The sequence below is a fragment of the Hirundo rustica genome, chromosome 9 (assembly GCF_015227805.2).
Source record: "Hirundo rustica isolate bHirRus1 chromosome 9, bHirRus1.pri.v3, whole genome shotgun sequence".
In the NCBI taxonomy this organism is placed as follows: domain Eukaryota; kingdom Metazoa; phylum Chordata; class Aves; order Passeriformes; family Hirundinidae; genus Hirundo; species Hirundo rustica.
In genome coordinates this window covers 6,141,878-6,160,020 of record NC_053458.1, presented here as the reverse complement: position 1 = coordinate 6,160,020, position 18,143 = coordinate 6,141,878, and the positions used below count along the sequence as shown (strand labels likewise).

The 18,143-nt window shown below is 37.8% G+C and overlaps 1 protein-coding gene across 7 annotated transcripts in view; it reads right to left on the bottom strand.

Moving 5' to 3' along the window:
* Positions 1 to 296: 296 nt before the first annotated feature.
* The window catches only part of EPS15 (epidermal growth factor receptor pathway substrate 15), a 68,630-nt gene continuing 50,783 nt past the window's right edge, over positions 297 to 18,143 (bottom strand). For 5 of the 7 annotated variants that reach the window (XM_040072337.2, XM_040072333.2, XM_058421695.1 and 2 more), the window contains 12 exons: positions 16,776 to 16,937; positions 15,940 to 16,137; positions 13,883 to 14,080; positions 13,259 to 13,333; positions 12,832 to 12,922; positions 11,542 to 11,577; positions 10,572 to 10,708; positions 8,868 to 8,937; positions 7,600 to 7,676; positions 6,935 to 7,097; positions 4,058 to 4,236; positions 297 to 2,206 (listed from right to left, as the gene is read on the bottom strand). In XM_040072337.2, coding sequence (XP_039928271.1) covers positions 2,060 to 2,206; positions 4,058 to 4,236; positions 6,935 to 7,097; positions 7,600 to 7,676; positions 8,868 to 8,937; positions 10,572 to 10,708; positions 11,542 to 11,577; positions 12,832 to 12,922; positions 13,259 to 13,333; positions 13,883 to 14,080; positions 15,940 to 16,137; positions 16,776 to 16,937 — 1,533 coding nt within the window. In that variant the 3' untranslated portion in view covers positions 297 to 2,059. The remainder of the gene's footprint in view (positions 2,207 to 4,057; positions 4,237 to 6,934; positions 7,098 to 7,599; positions 7,677 to 8,867; positions 8,938 to 10,571; positions 10,709 to 11,541; positions 11,578 to 12,831; positions 12,923 to 13,258; positions 13,334 to 13,882; positions 14,081 to 15,939; positions 16,138 to 16,775; positions 16,938 to 18,143) is intronic. The other 2 variants (XM_040072338.2, XM_040072339.2) reach the window with 1 other exon arrangement.

The following is an 18,143-nucleotide window of genomic DNA, read 5'->3' as shown; positions in this document are numbered from 1 at the left end:
GGCTCAAGAACAACTAAAACGCTCCAATGCTGAGGTCATACATTTGTAAAATAAATTCTGAAACAGCCAATTTAAACTTAAGTAGGTAAATGAAACTGTTGAGAAGTTACTGGGGAAATAACAGAAGGCAACACAATTCTGCCAGGGGATTCTGTTTCTCTGAAGGTGACCCTTGGTAGGTGTGTCAGGTGGCAAAGGCCACAGACACCAGAGCAGAGTCAGGACACCTCACACTGCATTACTTTCACACAATGCTTTACATCTCACAGCACCCTCTTGAAAAAACAGGCAAACAGTTCACATTTATGTACTTAAACTTTATTTCTTCATAATTACAGGCTATTGTTAGAATTTTTAAACAAAAGGGAAGTCTATAAATAGAGGCTAATCCCACCTGAACAAGTTGTTTAAAAAAAAAACAAACAAAAACCAACAGTTAAAACTTCATAAAGTAATGCCATTTAGCTCACAGCAGTGGTTTGTTGGTAGTCTGAGTAAAAGTCCTATAGTCAGAGTCAGTAACATGAAATGTAACATCAAATGACTCAAAACTTTAAATTCCATAAAGGAAAGCAGGAATATATATATAATATATACATATAATATTGTGTTGGTCCACTGAGTATACATTTTTAACAAAAGATAAGAAACTATGTAATCCAGTTAAGCATATGATTTGCAAGATTAGTGTACACTCATTACAAAGATGTATAAGATAAGTTACAACTATTCAATACTTGCAAAATTTTAAGTTACTTTTTTTGAGCAGGTGTTTAAATGCTCATCTCCCAGTGCAAAAGAAAAACCATCCCAATCAGGTTACTCATTTTTTCCTGAAAAATTGAAAACCTTCAAGCTCATGCAACAGCAGCATTGACAGGTAATGGGAAGAGCTTAAATACACTGAAGCATGGCTGAGTTCTCCCCCTTTGCCCCAGTGCTGTGTGTTGAAACACTTCAATTTCCTTGAAAATACCACAGGTTAAAAGTGCAAGAAAAAAAACCCCTTCTAGATGTTTTTGCTGCTGCCATCCATTTTTCTTAGATAGGGCACAAGATTATTCTTTTTGAAATTATTTTAATGAAACTGATTTTCCAAATAGAATTAATTCAAAATGAACAATAAGTTATTTTCATTAAGTTATTTTCATTAAGATTCTATCAATCCTACTCTGACTCAGTGACCATTCAGAAATCATTCAGTTTAAGGTGCAACTATCAGTTGGCATTCAATAAATTACATATACAGAAAACAACTGTGGTTAAAAAAAAATAGAGATCAGACTACCTGGTTTTTCTTTCTATTCTCAATCCTATTTCAAATGGAACTCATTATCTTGCCAGTTCAGCTGCATATTTCACAGGCAAAAGTGGCTCAAATAGCAGTGGGGTCTCACAATTTGACAGTCACCTTAGCCAACAGCAAATGCACATGAATTCTCAGCTTAATTGCTCAATAAAACAAAATAATAGGTCTGTCTTAAAACCTATGATCATGCAGGAAAAGCAATAAAAGTTTCAGAAAGACATACTCTTTCTGATGGAGACTCCATGAAGGTTATGTTAAATCCAACATAAAATCTTCAACAAGGAGAAAAAGAATCTATATGCATACATATAAAATAAAGCACTCCACAAGTCTGGCATTACTAAAACCCGTTCAGAAGGATAAAAAGTTTCCAGTGACTAACTGCTTGATGGGAGACAGTCAGCCATGACAGAATAATTGCTGTGTTCACTTTATGCTCAATTACCAACTGCTGATAGATTACAGTCAAACCCCAATCTCTCTATCTGCATTTTAAACTGATTTGCTTTCAGCTGGGAAAAGTACTTTGCTCTCCTGAAAACTTGAGAGAAATTGAATGCAAAACTTAACAATTATTAAAACAATAACCAAAAGGATTGAAATTAGCAGAAACATTCACATCACTTTCAGAAATTTCAAACCTTTCATAGTTTCTTGTATATATGCATTTTCTGATTAACATTTAAATAGGTTAGGTACTCAAGAAAAGGGACAAAACAGTTTACGTCAGATAAAATCTTATTCTAAACTTCATGCTTCTGATATTTCAGATTTACTGAGTGCAATAGCCAGTTCCAAGTCTTCTTGCTCTTGCTGTTTTAGTCTTGCCAATCTTTCTTTTTCTTCTCTCTCACTTTCTCTCTTAGCCCATTCAATCATGTCTTCCTCAGTAGAATACTACATGTTTAAAAGAAAAAATAAAACTGATTAATAATACAGTGATAATTATTATTGTCTAAACACTCAGTTTAAGGGACAATTAGTTTTTCAATAATTGTACATATTCTAGTCTTCCAAATATTACTTGTTTTGCAGTTGTAATAGACTAAATTGGCTTAGTCTAAGGCTTAACTGCTAAGAAGTGCACTGAAGCCATCAAACTCATGTATTTTAATGAAATATGCCATGTTTCAAATTTCAGTATTACGTTTCAAAAGCGTTACTGAGCAGAAAGTGCTATAATTTAAATACAGTTTTATTTTGGATAAATACCAGTCTATGCAAGAAAAACTTTGAATAAATCAGGAGAACATTTTGCAAAGCACAGGCCGTCCTGATTTATTCTGCTTTCGTTAGGGATGACTTTTCCAGGTGAAAATGACTGCAGAAATTTAGATGTAGACTAACTGTTTCTGAATGTGCAGATGAAAAATACTGCTGGCAAGAAACAGCGAAATAATAAGGGTAACTGTAGAGTTAGAAGGCTGAGAGTAATACAGAGAAAGGTCAGCATGATATGAGAGGGGAGAAAAAGAACAGATTATTTCCATGTATATTGATGAGAACAGATGGTGAACTAAATACCTCTGGTACAATGATTATAAATCAGACACAGCTAAGGGTATTATCTTAAATAAAATACACAAGATTATGCTAAAATTTCTTCCTAGCAAACATGCAGAAAAATTCAGAGGTAGGTGAAGCCCCTGTCCTCATGGATGTCTCAGCATTAACTGAAAGGGTTAGAGGTCAGAGACTCCAGGTCTCTGCTTTGAGCTGCTTCTTTAGGAAATAAAAGCAGAAACAACTGAGTTTTCTCCACAGTGCACTCAGTATTTTCAGTAATTGCAGATGGAAAAGAATACTATTTCCTTCAAAAAGAATAATAAACATTTTTGCCACTCCTCCAAACTGGCTTCTCAGTTCCCCTTAACTACTACCATGGATGGATAACCACATTTCAGAAGTTACCATGCTCCAAGACACACCAACCAGAGCAAGTCTACTTTGAGAGCCTGACAATCCTTAGTTTACTTCAATCAAGCATGTAGTCTATTAGGCCTAAACAGAAAAAGTGCAGTATGGTCAAGATACTGTAAATGCAAATTGCATTTAACAGGTATCAGGCTGGAAAGGTGAGATGATGCCTTCCAGAACTTCTACTTGCAAAAGCTCAAAAGAAAAAAAATAACATATAGGCATGCACAAACCTTTGGATTTGCTTCTACTGCTTGGACACCACGACTTCTATGAAATGAATTCTGGTTATAAAGAGACACTTACTATTTTACTTCATTGTGCATAAGTCTGGAATTTACTAACAGTTCAAAACTCATCAAATTATATTTCATTAACATACACTGTTATGAGGCTGTTTATCAGTATTTCAGTACATTAACATTATTACCGAACAGTTCAGTGGCAGTTAAATTAAAATCACATTTTGGTTTATTTTTAATTGGGTAGTTAACAGTGTGCTTGCTATAGATCTGTGACTTAACTCTGCTGCACACATTGATAAAATGGATAATCCCTAGAACATTTTTGAAATTCTCTGTAAAAGCCAGGAGGCTTCCATGAAAAAAGGCATAAAACCAATGCAATTTAAACATTAACTACAACATTTTGCAGCATTTTGTTTTAGGACAGCCTCAGCTGTAAACTAAATGTAAACACTGTTTTTACTGGAAGCAATATCCCGTTCATACATGGGATATATTTTAATAATTCAAATTAGACTGAAGACTTCAGTGTGAACATTTCAAAGCTGCCGTTATACTGAAACAAATGTAAAAAGTGTTTACTCACAGTACTGAAGTTTGCAAAATTGTTGGGGTCAGCCTCTTTACTGATGCTGGTGGGAGCAAATGGATCACAGAATAGATCTGCTTCTTGTTCTTTGGGAATGTCTGGGGTGGGGAAAGGCTGAAATGGATCGCTCGACTTAAAGGAATCTGAAGATTCTATTTGATTGATAGGTCTTTTCCCTTAGATTAAAATGAATTTAAAATGAATTTAAGATAGCAGGTAATAACATGCCAAAACTAGTAAAAAACCCCATTCAAAAGCTACTTGGAATGCAACCTCTTCCCACAAGCCAGTGGAGCTGCAGTTTTAGAGGAAGGGTTGCCAGTTTAAAAAATGAGGGTACAGCCCACACTTTCTGAAAGGGTAATCAGGTAAAAAGGAACACATGTATGTTAATGAGCCAGGAACACACTTGTCTATTAATTAACTATTTTGGAAAGAGAATTTCCAACAGTTTTGTGCACCTATTTGGTTGGCATAGGATTGTTTTCAGGTTATCAACTGTCTTTGATCATTCCAGCAAGGCTCTTCTATTATTTCTTTGGATCAAGTTAACCCACATTTTATTCAGGGAGCAGAAATATATTACATTTATAAGTTTTGAAAACACCATGTTCTGTCCCTGTGCTGAGACCAGGAGTTTCTGCAGTTTAAAACAAGGAGTATGATAATAAGCAATCACAGGCTGAGCTGTTTTGCTAATTCTTGCCTAAGTAGCTGCAAATAAACAGAATCAGGGACAACCCCCACTTATTTTGTTGGGGTTTTTTTCAGCTTAACCCTAGTCAACTTTCAGCACCGTTGAGGACATTAACCCAAATACTCCCAAGAATAGCTGAGCTGAATTTCATCCCACCACTCCCTCTGTATGTTACTGTTTACACAAGAGGTTTCAGTGCAGCTTCTTGAATTCTACTACCAGGTTCTGCAGGTGGTTCCACACTTGCAGTGGTTGTATTTTTAAACTTGCTTCTGTTTCCATTTCAGATTAAAACTACAGAACTGAACAAAGGTGCTTTTTATTTCACATATCACTATTGAAAATTAGTCTAAAATTACTTCATAAGAGCAAAAGAGATTCTCATTTGGCAATGATTTGGAGAACATCCCCTGGGAAACACATGAAATAACTTAGACACCTCCCAGATAAGCCTGCCATGTATCTCACTGATGATGTTCTATCTGTGTATCACTGATGACACTGAGCTGCCCCATCCCTGGAAGTGTTCAAGGCCAGGTGGGATGGGACTTTGAGCAACCTGCACCAGTGAAATTGTCCCTGCCTGTGGCAGGGGCTTGGAATTGAATGATTTTTCAGGTCCCTTCTAACCCAAACCATTCTGTGATTCTACAGTTCTGTTACTCGCAAATAATGCCTGCCTGTTTCTTGAAAAATGTGGGAGAAGCATCTCCAAATGACAGCCAGGGAATTTTATTTCTGTATGAGAAGGGTTAATAACTGTAAGACTATAAAATACACAATCACCAAATCTTCCCCCAAATCAAGAAATGGGGGTGTTTATCAGTATCTAGTGAGGCAACAGCCCTTCTACACACTTTCCAGTAGAGAGAAGAACTAAAAGGAAGATTTTTGTGTATTTCTTTGAAAAAGCATTCCATTGTTTCAAATCAGACCAAGGAAGTCATTAAAAATAATTACAGTTAAGTACCTCAAATTTTATTTCCATTAGGAAAATAATTAATTTGGAATGGTTAACAAGATAACCACATTTTTAACTGTGCAAATCAAAACCACCTATTTCTCTCTAACCATCTCTTGCTAAGGATGCTGCTGTTCCACCCCTAGAAGCTTGCCTTCCAAAAGTGCACCACATCACAGCCACTCCCATACAGTCAAGTCAGAAATCCTTTCTATGTTCAAATAAGGACCAACATCAAACATTCAAATTATCATCACTTGCCATGTCAGCTGTTTTAAAGTTATTTACAATGGAAATGATTACTTGCAAGGCATTAGCAGGAACCAGATCTCACACCAACATTAGAAACTAAACAGCTGAGTTTAAACTGCAGTATGAGCACTCCTGTATCTACTGTGTTCCCCTCCTTTTGAGGAAAAGATGAATACACATTTAGGCTTCACGCCACAGTTTCTCAAAACACCTTAAGACTCATCCATACAGTGTTAACAGGGAAACAAATGACACAGCAGAGTTTTTAAAGACAATGAAACAGAGGACAGAATTTTTTTAAGGAATACTAGAAATATATTTTCCTAGGTTTGCAAAAACAAATTGAGAGTGAGGAGTCTGTTGTTATATGGTCTTGTTGCAACCACAAGAAGGTGTTGCTATGCATGATAATCATGGCCTTTTCTGGAAAGCAGAGTGGTTTGTGCCATGGAACACGCCAGAAACTTCTCTATCACTGAGGAGAAAACAGCCCAGGGAACTTGGGTTTATTATTGTTACTGCTACAAACCTCTGGCAAGGCCACCTAGAAAAAGTTAACCTGAAAACCTAAGCCAGTTCTTTAACCCTATTTAATTCATTTTGTATTAAACCAACTGTGTTTGCAATGTATAAAGCAGACTGAATTCTCACTTTATGCATAATTTATTTCAAGATTCACAGTGTGGCACATTACCAACCATTTAATTTGCAGCTATGCTGTGTTCTTGCACACATTTGTAACAAGTCTTTTTCCCTATTTTCTAAATCCTTTGTCTCTTCAAACTGATCCCAAACACCATGCAAAACTTAACTCTGAGGAAATGACCAACAGATCAGGAATGGACTCGTTGCACATCTTGCTCATTTATTTTAAATTCAGACCCTTTACCCTCCCCTCATAACTGCTGTCCCTCTGCCAGCGTGAAGCAGCTGATTGTTACCACATCTCAGCGTCAGCTCTTACCAGGTGGTGGTGGACAGGGCCTGGTGGGAGTTCCTGTCTTAGGGGGCAGTGCAGGAGGAACATCCTCATTTTTAGCTGGTGGTTCCTCAAATAAGTTTTTAGTTATGGTGACACTGCTGACAGAGCCTGATGTGGAAGAGCTAAAGGGATCCTCATTGTTGGCCTTCAACAAAGAAAACAGCAACACACACATTTTCAGTGCAGTGCTACCAGACATTCTCTTCAATAATACAGTATTAAATCAGAACTGAAAGTTTGGACTAAGACTAAAGAGAAGACTTTACTTTGTTTTTATACATATCCACATATTCCAGAAGACTGAAGAAGAAAGAAAAATCAGGAATGGCTACTGTGTACAGCACTATAAAGCTGACAGCACTTAAACATGCAAAAGTAATACTTTTGCTGCTACACACAGCAAATTCAAAAATAAAGAAATAAATTACAGTATCACTGGAAACAGAGAGAAAATACTTATCAAGGCAAAAAGATTACATTGCATTCTCCACAGAATTGCGGGACAATCTGCTATCAAGACCTCTTTTCCAAGCAAGTTAGCCATTATAAATGTTTAGTAGTGGCAAAACTGTAATGAAACTGAGTAAACTTTGTCTTGTCACTGCAGTTTCATGCATTTTCTGTGAGTAGCAGCAGCTTCACATTACCTTCGACAGTGTGCTGAAATCAGCAAAACCACCTTCAAAGGATTCGCTTCCAAACAGGGAGGCAAAGGGGTCTGTAGCTAAATACACACAAATCAAACAAAGAATAAGATTAAAAGTTAAATATAAAAGATTGAAAAAAAATCCCGCTACTATTATTACTAAATGGCAACTATTATGTATTTTCCAACATAAACTATTTCAAGCGAAGTATTTTATGAGGTGAGCACTTCAAGTAATTAAGTCACTTTTTCAAAAACTCTAAGTGTCAACCTCCAATTAAAAACAATAAATCTCCTGAACAGGAAGTAATTCAAAGGAAATACTGGTATGTTGTCCTCCATTAAAAAAAGTTAAATTCCACTGAAAGTATCAAATAACCATACTTACAGGAAATGTTCTGAGATACATGTAGGTATACACACATGCTTTTCGTGTGCATACACCCATAAATATACATATACAGACATTTATATATATATTTATGTGTATATATCTATCTATCTATGAATATGAACCAGAGCTGTTTTCTGACTGCAGACCCACTTGTGGAATCGAGTACCTGAACCTCCTACCAATCCAGTCTAATTCAAAAGTACCTTCTCATTCTCATGTGCTTAAAATATGTGAAAACTGCTATTGTACTGTGGAGCAAGAAGTGCTACACTCACTTCTGCATCTCTAAAAAACAGCATCTTTTCCCTGCAATTAAAACGAACAGGTTTACAATACAAAATCACACATGGATTCCTGTTTTGCATTATCACTTGTCAGTGCAATTCAGGAAGATAGGAGTTAAAAGCCTTCCTTAAAACATCTTTAGCACTCAGATGAGAGGTCACAGGAGGAGCAAACTCGAGCAGTAAAAAATCTCGATGAAGGAGTTCTATTCCACACCTGCTCTTGTGGTGCAGAGCTATCCTGATGTTACTTAGTAACACGAAATCTCTGCAAACAACCCTAATGGGAAGCAGTACAAACCATCCAAACAGTCCAAACAGAAAAGGATACTGTCCCGGTTTTAGTAAAGCAGAGGAACAGTTTTTGTGGAATCAGTCTTCAGTGATACACATTACAGATGGAGTCAATTTTGGTTTATAAACTTCCCCCCTGAAAACAGGCACCTTATGTCACACTTTACAGGAAAATTCAGAAGACATGGGAAATCCCTATAATGCTCTGTTGCAAGTTCAGTCAAAAGACTCAAAACAAAAGCAAGTAAAAGCAAAAATAAAACCCAAGAAAGCTTGGTATGTACAATCTACTTTTACCTAGATCATTTGATGTAGTAACAGTAGTTCCACCAGGAGCAAAGGGGTCATTCTTCTTTGATAGCTCTGTCTAAAATAAAAAATTCCTTTGGAGGGAAATTTGTTTTTCAGCTTAAAAGATTCTTCAATCTAACAATACAGTCACAATTTATTTTAGTTTAGAAGTTTTAAGATAACACAGCCTGGAAATAGCTTTTATCAGCATCAGTAAACAAATCTGTTAATAGAAACTTTTCCCCTCTGTTTTCATTAATACAAATTTGAATTAAATTCAATTAAATTCCTTAATTTGAAAGGATGGAAAAAACTACAATATGTGCAACATACTTGGTAACAGCTAATGAAACAGACAAGAACATCTACCACCCATTTTGGTCTCAGATTTCTACAACCAGAGCCATCTTCATGAAGATCTAAGATTTCAAAACTCCAGAGATGTGTGGTAAAGCATTTAGGATGAATGCGTAACTTTAGTTCTGAAGTACAGATCTCAAGAATCCACTGCTACTCCCACACCACAGCTCCGACCTCCCTTTTTTTTTCTTCCTTTGGACTGTAAAAAGACCAAGAATGGGTTATATTAGAACATCAAGACTTTGGAAAGGGTAGTGTGCCAAGTATGACAGATTGTAGAAATCTAATTTTTAAGGCTGGAGGTGTAGGCTGTGGTGTGTGAAATGACCTTGAGATCTGTAGGGAAGGGCAGGACCACCACTGTCAGGTGCAGTGATTTCTCACTCTTGCTGTACCTCAGGCACACCGTACAGCCACTTAATTTGCTCCTTAATCCACATGTATCTGAGTTTTGTATATGTCTATGCATGTTTTATGCACACACAAAGCTGGAAGTGAGGCACAAACAGAAACAGCACTGAAAAGGAAAGGAGATGGCAAAAGAATGGAGGCAAAGTTAATGGCATGAAGAATTTCAGCGACTTAAATTGTTTGTCTATCAGTTTTAAATACTACATATCCAACGAGTTCTGGTCTACACCAGAGAGAGTTTTATGCCCAACTCTATCCTATTAAAGGCTGAAGACTATTCAGGAACTGCCCATTTATAACACAGCTAAAAGTTAGACTGAAGTACACTTGAAAGAGGTAAATTCAGTAGGCATCTCCACATTATGAGAGACCTCTGGTGATTATTATTAAAAAAACCCAAACCACACCAAAACCTAAACACACACCCATAGAACAATCTGACTTTTCTGCGGGGAAACTCCATACACCCATACACCACATCAGATGTCAGATAAAATACATCACATAGTTCTCGATCCTATAGCGTGTGGAGGCAAAAATCAAATGTCTGAACATAACATGGTGAGGTTGATCCTGGGTTTCTTTCCATTTATTACGTTCCACCAACTAATAGAGTTGTTGGCTCTCCAACAACAGAGCTTAAGTCATTGTTAAATAAAGACAGAGCTTAAGTCATTACTGTCAAATGCTCTTAGCTGTGGAGCAATGAAGATCCACAATGAAACACTTTCAAAATGTTTGTTTTTATTTTTACTGCTATTTCATCTGTGACTATTTCTAGAAAACAACACAAAAACACAAGACAGAGCCAGGGGATCAGAGGTAACCTTTATATGATTTTTGAATATCAATTTTTTGAAGCATGTCTAAATGTACAAAAGAGGTCATTTTGTCCAAATCCCATAGAGAAAGCAGCAAAAGGTGTGACACCAAACTTACTGTGGTATTATTACTGTTGTCAGCAGAACTAAATGGATCAGTGCCAGCAGTCACAAAAGGGTCGGTGGAGGATTGTTTGAAGAAAGAGTCAGCTCCAAAAGGGTCTGAGCCTTTGAAGGGATCACCACCAAAGGGATCTAAAAAATAAACATCTCCCTAATATTTTGCTTGCTTTACTTAGCTGATATCCTAAAAACTAAACAGTGTATCACATTTTTCATACCACTACAAAGTGACACATTTAAGACCAAGGACTTCTGAAGTATGAAATTCTCCTGTGAATAATTTGTATTCTGTGATTCAAAACATCAGACAAGGCAACATTTTCTGCACATCATGAAAACAGCAGTTCCAGGATCATATCAGCATATAGGTTCTTTAAGCAAGTCCCTAAAAATGAAGCATTTTACAGAACCTAATGTTTCTAAGAACTCTCCTGCACTTCCCAATCCCATTTGATGTATCTTATTTGGCACTTGGTGCTCCACTCTGTTTTACTACAGTTTTACAGTGCATTCCCACTGATTATTTGGCTTTTTTTTTGCCGCCAGTAACTCCATTCAGGGCCAAGCAAACAATGCAATGACATTGCCTATACAGTCGATTTAAACAGAGACTTTCCACCTTTTCAAAACTTGATTCTAAAGGAAGTTGGTATGTTAAGAGCCTTTAAAAGAACACAGTCCTAACTACTTTGCAAATAAAACAGGCAGCAAGTGTTTGAGGCCTTCTGTTCATCACCTTCACATACTTAAATCCCAACTAAGGAACTTTCAACAAGAGCAAAATTCACTGGCAATGGTCTTCTCTGAAAAGCTTTAACACAAGTGGCCAGGTGCTAATGTCATGTATCCTACAGTGACTTTTTGTGGCATTTCCACCTACTTCTTACCTCTGAAAGTGACAATTTTCCCCACTACCAAGAACCATTTAGAAAAACAAACACATTACTAGCTATAAAGTTACTTACCAATTTTTCCAAAAGGGTCATCTTTGAAGGGATCACCTGTTCAAAAGAAGAGCCAATATTCATTAAACAGCTCATTACCATCACGAAACACATATAAAAGCCATCTCCAAGCTGCATTTCCTTTGGCTGCTGTCCACAAACACCCTCGTTGTGCAGTATCACCACTGCAGTAATCCAGGCCAGCTACTGAGATGAGTCCCGGTGTTTTTTAATTGTCACAGACACTGTGGATGGCAGCTCCTAAGGGTTCACCTCAGAACTGGATGCATGATCCCAACTCATTTCTACTCTCTCACGTGCATCTGAGAGACACATATCCTGTCTCTTAGCTGTGGGTATCTACCCTGAATATACTGAGTGCTCAAAGCCCAAAAGTTTGGTCCTTAACAGACCTTTTCTGTTCTGAAAGAAAGGCCTTGTCATGTGCTGTAAGATGGCTTCAATACAAACAAAAATAATGCAGTATCTCCACAGAAACTTTCAAGCTGTTTTAAATTAGTTTAATTTATTCATTAAAAATATTCAATCTGCACTGACATTCTTTCAGAAGCCAAGTGATCTGAAACTAATTTATCTTATTTTCCTTTCGAAGCAATACAAGCTAAATTGATCAGACCATGCTGAGCTGAAAGGATGTAAAATCATATTAACGTGGCTGAAAACATCTGCTTCAGCAGCTAATTCAAATTAACTCCCCTTCCCCAATTGGGTCCATATAGGCAGATCATTCCTTCCATGAAAAATAAGAGCAGAGCAACATCATTCCTCAAAGGCAAGTTCCTAAAATAAAGCCCAGCACTTCCACAAGACAAACAGATGGTGCAGCTCCACATTACCTTGTTCTGAGAGCCAAACTCACCAGAAGTAGGCCACAGCCATTCATTCTGAACCACCCACACCCTCCCCACAGCAGAGCCCAGAGAACCCTCGCTGACCTGTTTGAGGATTGGGGCTGTCAATCACATCAGTGACACCTGCCCACACCTTTGCAGCCAAAATGCCACCAGGGAACAGGCAGGGAGGGGATGGGGAAGAGAAATCCCTCAGGAGGAGCAGTGAGGGAAAGGAGCAATTTTCAGAGCTCATTAGGAAGTCCAGATCAAGGAAGGAGAAACATCCCAGAACTGTCATTTCTATCACTTCTACTTCTGTAAGGCTATTGACTCCACACTGCTGTCACTCACACATCTGCAGATTTATTCTATAAAGAGCAGCCTCAAGGTGAAGATGAGTCTGAGCATTCACACAAGACCTGTTTCTGCAAATCTGCACTTAGAAATGTTTACTTACTGCCAACAAAAGGGTCAGACTGGAAGAACTCTAAGCTGGCTTCAGAAACTATATCAGGCAATGGATGAGATTCAGCATCAAATGGATCTTCCTGGGCAATTCAGATGGAGAGAAATGTATTACATTTTTAAGACTTGCAAGGATGGAAAACACTTATGTCATCTGTGACCATTTAGTGGTTTCTTAAAGCTTAAAGCAAAGAGACAGCTGGAGCTCTATATAATTCATCAATGGAGATCCAATCATTTTTTAACAACCTGCCTGCTACACGAGATGAAATGTTTTCAAGATATCACACTAAATATAACCAGTAAGGAAGTGACAATTATTCCTCTATGGTTGTATGACCATCATGCAAGCCTGAAACAATATAACCAGGAATTTTTTTTAATCTACTTTTTCATCCCCCAAACCTGAACAAACTCACTTTTTTGGTAACAGTTGCAGCTGGGGTCTCCTTCTCCTCTCCAGCAGAGACTGCTGTTTCAGGACTATTCCTTATCTGTACAAGGATAAAAGCAATTCACCATAAATAAGTAAATACAAGACTGCACAAAAAAATTTCAAGTTTTAAACAGAATCACAGAATATACTAAAGCATACTTCAAGAGATTCATACTTATTATAGCATATACTTTACTGTTCCATAAACCCTGTAAAAGTTTTAAAAAATAAATCAATCATGAATCTACTGAGACATAAGGAAGAACATTTAAAGCAAGACAGTTTTAGATTTTCTGTACTCTTCCTTAGTCTGCTCTCGTTGCACCAAATGGAGACAGCTGCTCTCCTTCAATGTTAATTCTGCTATTCAATTTATGATATTTTACCTCAGAAATAAATACAGAAAAAAAATGTTACTGCTACTTAACAATCAAGCTAAAATTACCTCCTTTTCTGCTTATGAACTTTCAGATATGTGGAAACACAACCCCTCAGAAAAACACCCTGAAATTTCAGTTGTGCAAATGTTTAAAAACATAATCAGTCTTGGTACTTTCAACTTCACAGCTGCAATGCATCGTGATCAAGCAGGCAAAACACTACTCACTGGAGACACACAGTTTGTTTGTTCCTCTTCTGCTATGCTTTCCCTCTCAGCATTCTCATTAAGGTTTGCAGTTTCGCTGCTGCTGTTGCTAAGACTAGAATGATCCACAGTCCCATTAACAAGTGTACTGTGGGGCTGAGAGTGCCAACTAAATTGGTTATTTTCCACTTCTTTCAGCTCAAGAAGCTTTGTCTGCACCTGTAAATAGAAATAAACGTATTAGCATCAGAATGGCAGCACATGGAAGGCAGTAAATGGCCATCCCCTCCTACATATAAGGTGGGTGATATATGTCTGAAAATCTTATTTTCAAAAGCAAACACAATAAAAACATGTTCTGTCAATCAAAGGGTGAAATTCGTGAGATAAGCAGAAATCCTATTTAGCAGAATGGTGCAGAGTGGTTGAAGGACACACCTTTTGCCAGGGAAGAAGACTGTGTCACTGGCAACACCAAGACTTGTTGCTATTCAAACTCAGTAGAAAAGTTGCAAAAGTTTCAGTGTTTTTTTTTGTTGTTGTCGGTTTAGTTTTGCTGGGGAGTTTTGGTTAGGCTTTTCTTCTTTATTCTTGTTTTGCATTGGGGTTTGTGTGTGTGTGTGGTTTGGGTTTTTCTCCTAGATTATATATTTGCAATTTCCTTAAACTCAAAATTAAAAAGGCTACTTTATCAGAATTCTTATCTTCCAAGAAGGAACACTTCATTATCATCTCCCACATGATTTCTGAAGTCTACAAAAGCCAACAATATTTTCCTAAGCAGACACTAATATTCATCTGTTATTATTTCAGCCATATGCTTAATGCAGTGCCTTACAGCAAACATTTACAACCAGCCTACCAATTATGAAGGAATTACTGAATCTGGCAGGTTATGCAAAAGAATAAACCTAGCCCAGGTATTCAGGTGCCTAAATCCCACTCTGCTAGGTCAGTCACCTAATAGAGTTATTGGGGTTTCAGCAAAGACACCACCAGGTGTCTTTCAAGTTAACTGACCTCAGACCAGCCATTAGGTAATCTTGCCTAAAGCACCAAAGCACCTACTGCTCCTTATTTTGGAGACAAGAGCAATAAAATCAGGAGTACTGTTATAAAACCTAGTTAAAAAAAAAAAAGTCTGTAGTACAGTCAAGCATAACTACTTTTTATCAGTCTCAAATCCGTTCATGGCAAGCACCTCTTGCCATATAAAAACAGTGAAGTGTTTTTAACAACCTTTTCTCCACCTATGATGAAATGATGAAAAAATCCATTTGTTTACTTCTCAGCTTTTAAACTAAAAGCCATATTTTAAAATTATGATCATTATAGGACTCGTAAGCAAGTTACATGTGAACTATGTGCAATGACCAACCTTGAAGTCAGCCATTTCTAGCAGTCCAAGGGAGGCTTTGCCTTTTGTTTTCAACTTGGTATCAGTGTGAGTGGCTAATACATAACACAGCTGGCAACAGGGAAGGAGAACCACGAGGAAAGGGTGTGCAAGCTCATGCATCACCAAAGTAAGAACAAATCACTGCTTACAGAGAGAAACTGAAAGTGTTCGTGCAACAGCAGCCACTTCAAAGCACAGGGCTCTCTGCCTCTGTGTCTAATCTCAACCCAATTTCTTCTTCCATCCACCTCAATCTCCCCTTTCAACAATGCACTAAGTAAATGCTATCAGTAATTTTATAGTGACTTCACATCAATTAAAGAATAGTGAGAGCGTGCCCCAGGCCATGGAGGATGAAAAATAACTACTGGACACAGAGAATTTAAGTCTGCATTATCAATTTTTCATTCATTATATTAAGGCAAATTATCTATGGAGCATAATAAATTAATCCCTGTAATTAATAAACTTGGAGAAAGACCATGAAGTATCTTGAGTGACTTAAGTCAACCTCTAAAAATCCTAACAACTATTAGCACAGAACACATGTGTAAGTAACTAAAGGCATGAGCAAACAGTGAAGAAAAAAGGAAACAACGCCTTCCCCTTAAGGCAAACCACACTAAAGGTCGCCAGCTTAAAATATTTTTTGGGGGGTGGGTCTTTCACACTGCCTTACTGAATTGATTTCCTGTTGTGAATCCTGCAGATGTTGCTGAAGAGGGCCCAGCTGTGCTTTCCCAGACTCGATGCAGTGCTCGAGCTCTGCAGTTTCTTGCTGCAGGCGACTCAGCTCCTCTTGGGCTTTGGTCAGTTCATCCTCATACGCTGAAATCTTTGATTCCTGGCTTGTTATTTCAGCCTTCAGCATGGCAATCTAAAGCCAATGAACAGTATTTCAAGTCAAAAAAAAATAACCCAACCCAAAATCTACACCCAAAACCCCAAACAACACTTCCAAACACATCCAAATACTATTGTTTATGACCAGAAAAAAGTAAAAAATCTCATAGCTATTGCAGAGCTTACAGATCATACCTGAGTGAACAGTTAATTTTCTATTGGTCTCAATATGAACAGAGTATTTTAGCTGTTCTTCTGACCAACACAGACATTGCTAATATTGAAAAGACAAATTTCAGACCTTAAAGAAATACAATGGCTTTATGTTAGAAAAAAATTACATAAGATGATCTTTTTTTAACCACTAAAAAATCAGTCCTAGTAATTAGTGGTTCTAACTATATTTATATTGCATCATAATTTTGGTAACTGCTTTAAGCCTTATTTGTGTGTAAGTATATCTCAATATGTTTGTGGACACGCTGACACTAAATTAGGAACACTGAAGTGAGTGATTTATTTCCCATGCCCTGTTGGTCACAAAACCTTGACACTCAGGCTATTTATGCATTAAAGCTGTTTTTCCTGCCCCAACAATTGCAACTCTGCAAGGCTGAGTTCTTCAAGACAAGGCATTTACTCTTCCCAAGGGCATTGGCCACCAGACCTTACCAAATGGGCCTCCTCTGCACACTTCTGCCTGATGTCATTAAGTTGTTCTTCCAACTTGGCCTTCTGCTCATCAAGATCATTAAGGGTTTCCTGTGCTTCCTGTTTCTGAGCTTGCAGCTTTTGCAGATTACTGCTCTCCCGCTTTACTTCATCCTGGAGATCCTGAAATAAAACACATCAGCTTGACATTTGTTCCCTCTCACTCCCCAGCCACTGAATCCTGCAGTACAAACTGCAGCGCTAACCCAGATTTCAAAGAATCAACAAATTACCTTCCAGAAACCTGCATGGATACCAGACAAGCAAGTACTCTCAGATTCCAATTCAATGACATAAAAATAACAACCAAAGGTTGTTTGCCTTTGCTTTTCTTCAGTAAAACAAATCTCACTGAACTATTGAGATCATACACCAACGCACAGGTGAACTGCTTTCCTCCCAGAGAGGTCAGGTTTTCATTCTGAATTTCAAAGCTGTCTTTATTGAGGCTGCTGCAGTGTCTCTGTCCTGTGCTTTAGCACTGTGTTTTACTGAGTTTCTTGCTAAGAACATGGACCTGTTGGAATGAGTCCAGAGGAGTCCATGAAGATGGTCAGAGGGCAGGAGCACCTCTGCTATCAAGACAGGCTGAGAGAGCTGGGGTTGCTCACCCTGGAGAAGTGAAGGCTCCAGGGAAACCTTAAAGCCCCTTCCAGGAACTAAAAGGGGCTTGCAAGAAAGTTGGAGATGGACTTTTTATCATGACATGGAGTTACAGGACACAGGGGAATGGCTTCACCCTGACAGAGGGCAGGTTTAGATGGGACTTCAGTGAGAAATCCTGTCCTGTGAAGGTGGGGAGGCCCTGGCACAGGGTGTCCAGAGAAGCTGTGGCTGCCCCATCCCTGGAAGTGTCCAAGGCCAGGTTTTGTGATAACAGAGATCCTTTATTCTGCTCCTTCCCCCTTCAAAAACACGTGGCCAAAAGTAGGAACTGTTTTTTGGAGCACAGCAAAAGGCCATTAACCCAAATGCATTGCCACCTTGGGCATTCCTTCCCCCAATTTTGCAAGGATCAGTCAAAAACTTATTTTCTGTGTATCAGTACAGATAAAAACCACACATTTCATACACAACAATATGGAATATTTTGATTTATGAAAGAGCAGCAAGTATGTCTTATGTTCTAAGTACATTAAGTAGCATCATAAAAGAATCAGTTCATTTCTGAGCAACAGGAATGGTTATACCTCAACAAGCTGCAGAGAGAACACTGAAAAACATGTCAAGGAAAGAAATTAGGAAGAAGAAAGAATCATCAAAGTCAAGAGGAAGAGATAATACAGGGAGATCAAAAAGGATTAATACAAAATGAAAAGTGTTAGATGA